This window comes from Pinus tabuliformis, chromosome 9 (assembly GCF_031772625.1).
Source record: "Pinus tabuliformis cultivar Carrire ecotype Pingquan chromosome 9, CPIR1, whole genome shotgun sequence".
NCBI lineage: Eukaryota > Viridiplantae > Streptophyta > Pinopsida > Pinales > Pinaceae > Pinus > Pinus tabuliformis.
In genome coordinates, this window is record NC_142307.1 from 428351331 (window position 1) to 428361885 (window position 10555).

Sequence of the window (10555 nt, forward strand, 5' to 3'; positions counted from 1 at the left end):
ATATATACATACAATTTTATTGACCCTTGGTTTTCATTTTACAAGAGGTCTCTTGGACTTCCCATAACTATCAACATTCACTTGAGGCTTTTTTCCTTCCATTCAAGTGAATGAGTGAAGTTCGCATAACCCAAGAGGATTATGCTTCCAATGCATATATGAAGAGGTGAACTCAAATGTAATATATGCACCAATTATTCATTGATAATATCATATTGTGTTATTGTAAGTATCTTTTTTGTGCTCAATTATATGACTCAACCTTATCTAATCTTTCATCATTCAGTGATCTAACTCATTTTTTAATAAATGTAGTGTTAATTTTGCATAATTTTTTATTCCCAAAAACTTGATTAAGTTCGTTACAACATGTCCTTGCTCATTTTCTTGTTATCTTTTTGTTTTGTTTTGTTTTTGAACTATTGACTTTTAGTTCTTCACTGTGTTTTCTTGTTCCCATGTTCCCAATGCTTCAATTATTCTTCTCAACTCATGTATCTTTAAATTTTACTAGTTACTTTGCCTCTTCTCACTATTGCTACGATCCTTACCCTCCTAATTCTCACAATTTTTTGGAATTCCACCTTTGGGGTTTCTTTTAGTCACCCAAAGATTGTCTAGTGCCGAAATTTCCAATTACTAATCCTCCTAACTTCTCCAATACCAAAAATCTAACTCTTTCAAGTCAAATTCTTGTTTTATACCAAGATTGGTGTAATGGTAGGGAAATAGTCCCAACTTGGGCCTAACACTCTCGTATAAAGTTTGTGTCGTACAAGCATTAATCTTGTTTATTTTTCAAGTGTAATAGATACAAGCACAATATTTTTGAAATACTGATAATTACTTCTAATGATACAGATTTTCTTTTAACAATTCCAAGTTATCATCAAGTAATTACACTTCAAAAATTCAACCATAAAACCATAAAGACAATAGAGATCACAATGCACAAAAAGAACACAAGGTTTAACATGGGAAAACCCACTAAAGGGAACACCCAACAACCTTTTCTTAGAGAGATTCTTCAGTTCAATAAGAGATACATCTAATGCTTCTAGTCAACTATGAGGTCAAATTGACCAACTCAGCTTATGGTCAAACTTGTTACACAATCCTCAAGTCAAAATTTGACCCTAAAACTAAGCCCTGCAACTACCCAAAATTTCGGCCTCCCTAGAAACCACATGTGTGAGCTAGAGAGAGAAAGAAGCAACGTAGAAATAAAGAGAGAGAGAGATCTGTGTCCTTCCTATCATTTACTTGGATACCCATAAACTTATTTCTTGTGTGACATCGAATGGTGACTTTGTGGAGTAGGACGAATGCCTTTATATAGTGTTCTACCTTCAAGAACGGGTATCTCTTCTCTGGGGCCAACTTGATTTGAGGGAGGATCGACTTGTCAATTCTAGAGCCAAAAATTCAAATTTTAAATTTTTAAAAATTCTCTTTTAAATCCGACATGAAGAACATGTCTTCTAAAAAATTCTTTCGAGTGCAAAATAGTTAAAATGACATGAAGAAAATGTCTTACAAACTATTTATACATTACAAGGGCTAAAATATATACTGTAAAGACCGACCATAGCTACAAAAATTCAACAAATCCTGTGCACACCATCTATTACTTTAGGTCCTCTCTTTCACCTATACAATGGACAATTCCTCAAATACTTAACTTCCTCCATGATCCTTTACCTTGGGCATCCAATCACCGAAGTGCCAATATTTTGCTTACAATAACCAATCTATCTTGTCCTCCTTACAACCTATTTGTTCCTTATGCCTCTTTCCAACATTGTTAGTAGCCCATTTTTCATTTTCACAAGGATCTATCTCATTCTCCTTGAGCTTTTAGCTTGGCTTTAACCTCTTAGCCTTTGAACCTAGAGTTTTCAACCACTTCAACATCCTTCGAGTAACACTACACACTTAACCCTTGTTTGTTTGCATTATTTTGCTTGAATTTTCATCTTCCTCTACATGTACAATGTTATGTTTTTTGCTCACGCTATCAAACATCTTTAGTTTCATCTACACTCCAACACTCTCTATTGTTGAAGAAATTGTAACTAGGTTCGGTCTTCATAATGACATGATATTTATAAATGATGAAATAAAAGAAATAAAATTATTTTTGTATGCCTTGCTGCATGAGTTTCATTAGGAAGAGTTTTATTTGTTAGTGGCTTCCATTGGGATCCTTAGGATTTATTATTGAGTTAAAAGAGTCAATGTCATGTGTGAAGGGCTCTTCTTGAGCATATGAAAAATATATATGAGTCAACCTAGTGCCTAGAAAATCCCTACAAAAAGACAACCATAGTCCTCTTGATGTCGGCCAACAAAATGAATTAAATACAGTCATATCGGCTCACCTATGGAGGCACACCCATTCAACATGATGCATTGACTCATTTATGGAGACGAAACTACTATAAATACCCAACTGAGATTTTCAGATAAGAACAAGTTTAGGATTCTATGAAATTTTTGGATAGGTACAGGCCTCGAATTCGCATTACAGGAGGACAAACAATATCGGATGCCACAATGATGAAATTCAGGTCTGAAATATGTATTACGTGAGAACAGATAATCTCAGATGCTAGCAACAATGAAATTTTGGAAGTATGTCTATGGTGCAGTATGCAGATACCTTAGTGAAGTCTTGGTGATCATTATCCATAGTGCGGTCTCAATTATGAAGATATCGGTATACTAAACATAGTCACAGTTTAGGCATCGGTGTGAGGAGAAGGATCTCAGTGATACACTCTCGACATACTAGGCATCGATGTGGTGAATGATCTCAGTTATCCAACAATGACACTCTATCTCGGCATGCCTTTGGGACGATGGTAATCATGATCTCAGTCACAATCTTGATAAAGATATCAATAGAACAATAGTGATGGCCTTGGTGTTGTAGCAGTAATGAAGATCTCAGTGGTGCAGTAAAGATGGCTTCAGTGTTCTAGCAATGATGATGATCTCAGTAGTGACAAAGAAGAGGATTGGTGTCTTGGTCTTGGAGTGGCGTAATAGGTCAAGGATCATGGTCTTGGTATTTGTCAATTGGAATCTCTATAAGAAGAATTTTTTGTGGGTTTTCCTCTCAAAGAGTAAGAGGTTTTGGCTTTGGAAGAAAGCCAACATCTTGTGTCCTTGTCTCTTTTGGTTTGTTAGCTATTTGATGATTAAAGAAGACACACTATAATAATAACAAGTGAATATTTTGCTAAGAAGAAAAAGTTAAAATACCTCACAAATAGTTATCGTGGCAAGAAGAATATTATTAACCTACATTTCCCTAGATTCTTTAACGTTTATTGGAGCTAAGGTGCCGAAGTCAAAGGAAGGGCAAAAAAGATACATTCAAGAATCAAGTTTCAAGAAGGGCATCAAAGCAAGTTGAACGATATCAAAAGGATCAAGATCTACATTGAAGGATCAAACCCTAGATCAATGAAGCAGTCTACAACAATAAGAACTTTTGTTTCCACAAGTCATCATCAAAAGACCACCAAGACCCTCATCAAGTTGTCTACAAAGCAAGGTAGCTCAAAGGACCTCAAAAACAAAGATCGCATCATCTTGAAAAAGGATGAAACACTAGAAGCAATCCTGATCTACACTACAAAAGAAGGCAAATCATATTAAAGGAAATAAGGCATGGTCATCTTCCAGAAATGATTATCTTTGTGCCCTAAAAGAAGATCATCCAAGAAGAAGCCCTAATAAATCTTCTTCAACCATCATTAAAGTGATCAAGTAGAAGGGTTAATATGAACTTGTCAAGTAAGTACTTTTCATTCTTTAACCAATTTGGTAAAATGACTTCGCAGTTGCAAGGAGATCTATAAGTTGGATGGGTCATCAAAGGTCCTTGCATGGAATAAGGAGGATTGTCATAATCCTCATAGATAAGAGAAGTCAATGAACATATCAAGGTCTCCTTTGAATTCATGGGAGGAAAATCTTAAGGTCCTCTCCTTCCTATGTAACAATAAAGGAGACATAAAAGAGATATATGAAACACTATAAGATATACTCTCTAAAATACAGTGAAGAAGGTCATATCACTTAGACTTGATTAAAGGTATCAAAGAATGAAGGAATATCTTCATGAGATCTCAATTTGGAGATATGGGAGAGATGATAAGAAGATAATTACCATTAACTAATAAGAAAGGTAACAAATGTCCATGAACAAGAAGGTTACATCATTCGACAACTTGTGGTCTCTATGCTAGATAGAAAAAGGACAAGTTGTGGGAAAATATGTTGAAGGTTAAAGGACTCAAACATGTGCAGAAAGGAAAGGGAAGGTTAGTCCTAAAACAAGACATAATAGTATAGCTAAGATTCAATGCTATGGAGATATTATAGAGAGAATCTCATATCACCATAAAGATGGAGAAAGCTGAAGGAAAGGGCCAAGGAACGAGGGAGTAACAGATCTATACTATGATCGAGATGGTATCCCTCACAAAAAGGTCCTATCATAAGCTCATAAATCTTGTGTTATAGATATGACCATGATAATAAGATGCATCATGGCATCATGAAAGCATTAGAAACAAGAGCTCGTGACATCATGTAAGGACCTGTTTCCTATTATTAGAGCCTCTATTTCGTTATACACTAACACATCTATTTTACTGTTATTTTATAAATAATAAAAGGAGTCTGCTAACCTTTTCACATAGCTTTAAACATTTAACATCTAATCATTTTATCATAAGCAACATAAATTAAGGTGAGCATTCCATTGATATCAACTTAACAAGAGTAGTCCATGGAAAATACCTGTTCCGGCGATTGATGATGATACCTTTGTCTGATAGCTCCAGTTGAACGCTCCTTCTGACCGACCCAACCGGATTTACCTCCCAGCCAACTAGGAAATAAATTCCTAGCCCAGGAAACCTCCACAGGTTCCCTAGCCCTCCGTGCCCAAGTCCAACCAGATATAATGTGTCCTCAAGAAGAATATGCAAAACTAGATAATGATACTTTCCTCCTCTCAAACCCAACAAACCTCCACAGGTTTCCAAGGTTTCCCAAAAATCATAACAAGGCCAAACAATCACAACCAACCCCCACAATCCTAAGCAAAACTCCAACTCCCCCCTTTTCTTCCTTCCCCCTTCCCTTTTTATACCCTCTTTCCTCAACCACCTCTCATTAATGTCATTAACTCTCACCCATCCTTGGTTGACTTCTCTTCTAAGCTAGGAGTACATTTGGAATTGTGACATGAATATAAAATTGAGAATTTAATGGGAAAGGATCATGTCTTCTCCCAAGTAAATCTGAAAAGTACATTTGGGAATGTGAAGTGTAATTACATGGAGAGGACCATGTCTTCTCCTTAGTAAATGTGAGGGTACATTGGGGAATGTGAAATGAATAAATATATATTGATGATAAGATGGAGAGGACTATGTCTTCTCCCAAGTAAATGTGAGGGTACATTGGGGAATGTGAAATGTACTTACATGGAGAGGACCATGTCTTCTCCTTAGTAAATGTGAGGGTACATTGGGGAATGTGAAATGAATAAATATATATTGATGATAAGATGGAGAGAACTATGTCTTCTCCCAAGTAAATGTGAGTGTACATTGGGGAATGTGAAATGAATACATATATTATGAAATAATGGAAGGAGACCATATCCTACATAATATTCAATTTGAGAAGGTAAGTGGGGAATTTGAATAATGGAAATCATAAATTTATATTAGACCAATATTTCTCAATATTTTGAGATAATGTAAATATTAACAAAATTTATAGGATAAGATTTAAGTGGGGCATTACATACACCCCTCCTTCAGAAAACTTCGTCCCGAAGTTAGAATGAAAAGATACAAGGAGTTTGAAAGCATAGCAAACCAGAGAGAGTTATAGCATTAAAATTCGATAAGTCAGACAATGACATTACTTCCCATCAAGGGTCTCCAACTGATCTATATCTTCCTATCCACCCTGGCCTACTTCCGTTTCCGCCCTATCCGTCCTCTGCTGCCTTATCAGTGGCAAAGGCCATACTGACCACTGATAAAACCGACATGGTGGAAGCGTCGAATGCCTCGACCAAACTTTCCCCAGCAGGAATCTGGCAATCGTCATCACACGTCTAGGGGGAGCGTTCAGCTGTCCTCCCCACGATTCCAGGTTTCGGAGGATACACGGTGGGAAACACCTCCACCCCTCCTTCAGAGCACGGACCACACTACAGAGCTGGTTGGACTTGTCATCGAATAATCCAGTCAGGTTGTCTTGCCACCTGTCATTTGCATTTTTTTTTTCTCGTGTCATAAGAGTGCATATCAAGTAGATACCAATGAAGTAAAATAATGTACATTATACCTTCCTCATGAGAGGTCTCATCCTTCCCTCCTGGCTATCACATAGTTCTTTTCCCTTGCGGGTTAGCCTCTCATTCGTGCATTTATATAACAACAAGACATATAATCATCACATTACTAAGTCTAGTATCCATGTGTCAATCCAAGATTTCTCGCTAAGTCATTCATTTAAATAAATCATATCCACTTGAGCTATATATGAACCAAAGTAATTCTGATAAGTTACACACTAGATAGTCCATCACTAAGTGAGTCATACATGTAGTCCATACACCAACCATTTCTATCATTAATATCAAATCTATCAACTGATTCCCCTACTTCTCTTCTGCATATAAAGATAAAGCAGCATTGTAAGCTTATAAACTATATATCAAAATAGCATATTCATGGTAGATGAGTGAAAGGCAAGAGAAGCTACAACCCAGTTGTTGTGTAGGCATGTACAAGTCATTTATAATAATAATCCTCTGAGATGCTGCTTTGAAGAAGCTCTAGGATTGCAAGACTAAAGTGATAGTTGTGCTGTCATTCAAGTGTTTGTTGAAATCGATCAGTCTCAGATCATTTCTTCGCTGTTCAAAATTCTCCTTCGAATTTGCTTTTGTGGACTTCTTTGCAACTTGCTCCTCTAACTTGCAAAATTCCAAATCTATTTCTCCTTTTCCAATGAATTCTCTTGTGAAATGGTATCTGATGGCTGTGTTTGCTACATCTATGAAACACTTGATTATTACGAAATATTATTCTTCCCTTTTGTTGTTCATTAAATCTTATAATATCCTTCTTAATTATATAGCTTGACAAGCTGTTATGTTTGCTGCCACATGCTCCACTTCTTTTGTGGAAAATGACGCAATGGCTTGTTTCTTTGAAACCCGTGAGATGCTTCCTGACCCAAATTTGGAACACAATAAATATGCTCTTTCCATCACCTATGTTTTCTCTCCAATCACAATAAATGTACCCAATTAACTCAAAGTTATGTACTGCAATATACAAGATTCTTCCATGGTTTTTGGTGCCATTCACCTACCTTAAAAATATCTTTCTTGCTTGCAAGTGTGCTTACATTGGAGTCTCCATAGCCGTAGAGATTAGACTGACTGCATACATGTTATCAATTCTTGTTGTTGTCACATACATAAGACTTCAAACCAAACTTCTATAAAATGTTGGATCTATATTGCTACTGCAATTATCTTTGCTTAGCTTCAGATCTCTTGTCGCTGTTGTTGGCGTTAGCTTGCTATTCAACTTCCTAAATCTTTTCAAGATAACCCCTGCATACTTGGTTCGAGATATAAAGATACTTTCATTTGTTTGTTCGACTTTAATACCAAAAAATATCTCAATAAGCCCATTTTTGTTATTACAAATTCTTTCTCGACTGCTAATCTAGATTCTTCTATGGATAGATTATTTCCTGTAAAAATAAAATCATCTACATACAAGCAAATAATTATAATTTCACCTTCATTGCTAACTTTGATAATTTCACCTTCATTGCTAACTTTGATGTAAACTATTTGGCTTCCTGCTACTTTTACTAAAACCATTGCTCAATAGTTATGAGTCAATGCAGCTATACCAAGCATTTGGCAACTGCTTGAACCCACACAATGCTTTTCTTAACTTATACGTCATTGGGAAAAGTTGATTTTACATCCATCTGATGGAATTATCATTTGTATTGAGCTACTATTGCCATGACAACTATAACGGTTTCCATTCTTTGTACAAGAGCAAAGGTTTGATTATATTCTCTTCCATATTGTCATTTGTACCCTTGACTACAAGTTGTGCTTTGTGCCTTTTAATTATGCATTATACATCATTATTGAGTTTATAAACTCACCTCACACTAATAACTCCTTTTTCTGCTAGAAGATTTACTATCTCTCACGTCTCATTTTTCTCAATTGTTTGGATTTCTTCATCCATGTCATCACACCATTTTCTTTCTTTTACTACATTCTCAAAATAAATAGAATCAGATTAAAAAAATATAGCAAAACTCACAAAGTCATTATCATCATCTTCACACTTGGATATCTCATATATTTCTTACAAGTAGAAAAGAGTCTTCATCTTGATGCACCAGATACCATTTTCCCATCAAGCTATGGTACACTACTAGCCATCTCAAAAACTGCAAAATAAACACCAAAAAGCCTCCAAATCTTCTTCTCCATTCATACCTTTTACTTCTCTTTTGCATATAACGATGAATAATCTTCTTCTCTATTCATACCTTTTACTTCTCTTTTACATATATAGATAAAACAGCTCTGCAAGTTTAGAAACTAACTTCCACAATTCTAATTTAATTGTCAATAAAGTTTCAGGATCCATAGTTTGAGTAAATGAAAAATGTTACGCTGGTAATATATGATAAAAAGAAAGAATATATTCATAAACTGAGCACTTCAATTATCATCGAAATTTAGAAAAAGAACTAGGAAAAATAAAACACAACCATCTAAAATTTCCTAAATAATGGATCAGTATATAAATCATGGTTGAGGCCACCATAAGTTGTTAGATTCGAAGGCTGATATGGATACTCGAATTGGTCGTTGAGACATGCGAGGCCCAGGGAATCTCAACCGCCAGACTATCAATTTCCCATTCCAGTTATATATCGATATATTCATTTTCCGATCCATTACCATTACCAACCCACTGCTATTAACTATTACTGAATCCAATAATGGAATGCTGCATTTTGCCAAACGGTTCTTTTTTACATCACACCATACTTCTGCTTCATTCAACTTCCATATGCGAACAGAGTCATGGCCCTTGTGCTCCACTAGCACCACTTGCCCATTGTAATCCCCTAAATTTTCAGGACTAATCCTTTTGCATCTCTGTGGCAACGGGATTTCTGTCCACAGCCCGTCGGCAATATTGAAGGCTACCATGAGATTAGGGATGGGATTCGGGGGATTGGGAGGCAGAGACACCCAGTAAAACTTGCCATTACAGAAGATACCCTTTCCAGTAGGCCGAATATGGTCCGCGACCATCATGGAAACTTGAGTCCAGGCGTTGGATTCTGAATCATAAATACACATCACAATTCCTCTCCTGCTACTAGAATATCTGCCCAGCAGGAGAGTGCAACGCCTTGTGGAACAATCGAAAGCCAATCCATTGAAAACGAAAGCAGGTATTGGAGGACGAGGCAGCTGTACCCAATTCCTGGTACTGGGAATGCCTATGGAAAGATCCAACATATCCCCTTTTCTATGACAACAGAAGATGCCCTTGCAAGTATTCACAACGACGTGATTGAGCAAAGGAACTTTGTACATGTCTGAACTGCGTTCTTCTATAACCCAAGAATCCACGTCATCTTTTGGATTCCAATGGATCTGAATAAAAAACCCAAGGGTGGAGTACAGTGACCAAATTGGAACAAGTCCTTCGAAGGCATCACGGGAAGACAGTAGATATTTCCACTGTTTGCACACAGTCCTCATTTTGCCAAGAACCCTAATGGGCAGCCTCGCTAAAATCATATGCAACAACTCTTTTGGGATCCTTTGCCATATTTCAGCTTCCATTGCTACAATATTTCTATTTCACAGAAAATATAAGAAATATTTTTCTTCCTGTTGAGGCTGCAACTCTTTCTGGAAACCTCCCAGCACTTCTGCGCATCCGCTCTATTTTTCAAGATCCAGAATTACCTCAACAACATACACAAAGATCATGGCATTCCAAAACACCACACTACATATTCATAAGAGCAACCTTTACCAAAGCATCTGACTGAAATCCATTCCTAGTTACATAACTATGAATCAATTTACCTTCTTCTAGAGTTTCTAAATGATCACAAGCTTAGAGCACACCTACCACTGTAACTGAGTCCAGAATCACACCCACCGGCTACAGTTGATGAAAGAATGCGAATACCTCCTTATATGATCTATGATTTCTCAGTGCATAACCGAGAAGCATTGTAGAGCATTAAACCACACTCAATTTAGATTTTTTCTCAACATTTGGCATGAACCTCGACAGATCCAAATTTAGGATAGAAGTGATTTCATCCACCACAAAACGTTGGAATTGAACCCATTTATGCCTATATGATAATGGACTTCTTGCCCTATTGCAAAGTTGATATGTCACTACAATCCTAGTACCAATGGGAACGC

General features: G+C 36.5%; 1 protein-coding gene across 1 annotated transcript; it reads right to left on the reverse strand.

The window, feature by feature from the left end:
* Nucleotides 1-8899: 8899 nt before the first annotated feature.
* On the reverse strand, nt 8900-9955 carry LOC149148980 (F-box protein At5g49610-like). The gene has a single exon (XM_089442343.1). It carries the CDS (start codon nt 9953-9955, stop codon nt 8900-8902), a length of 1056 nt encoding a protein of 351 aa, XP_089298469.1.
* Nucleotides 9956-10555: the final 600 nt, after the last annotated feature.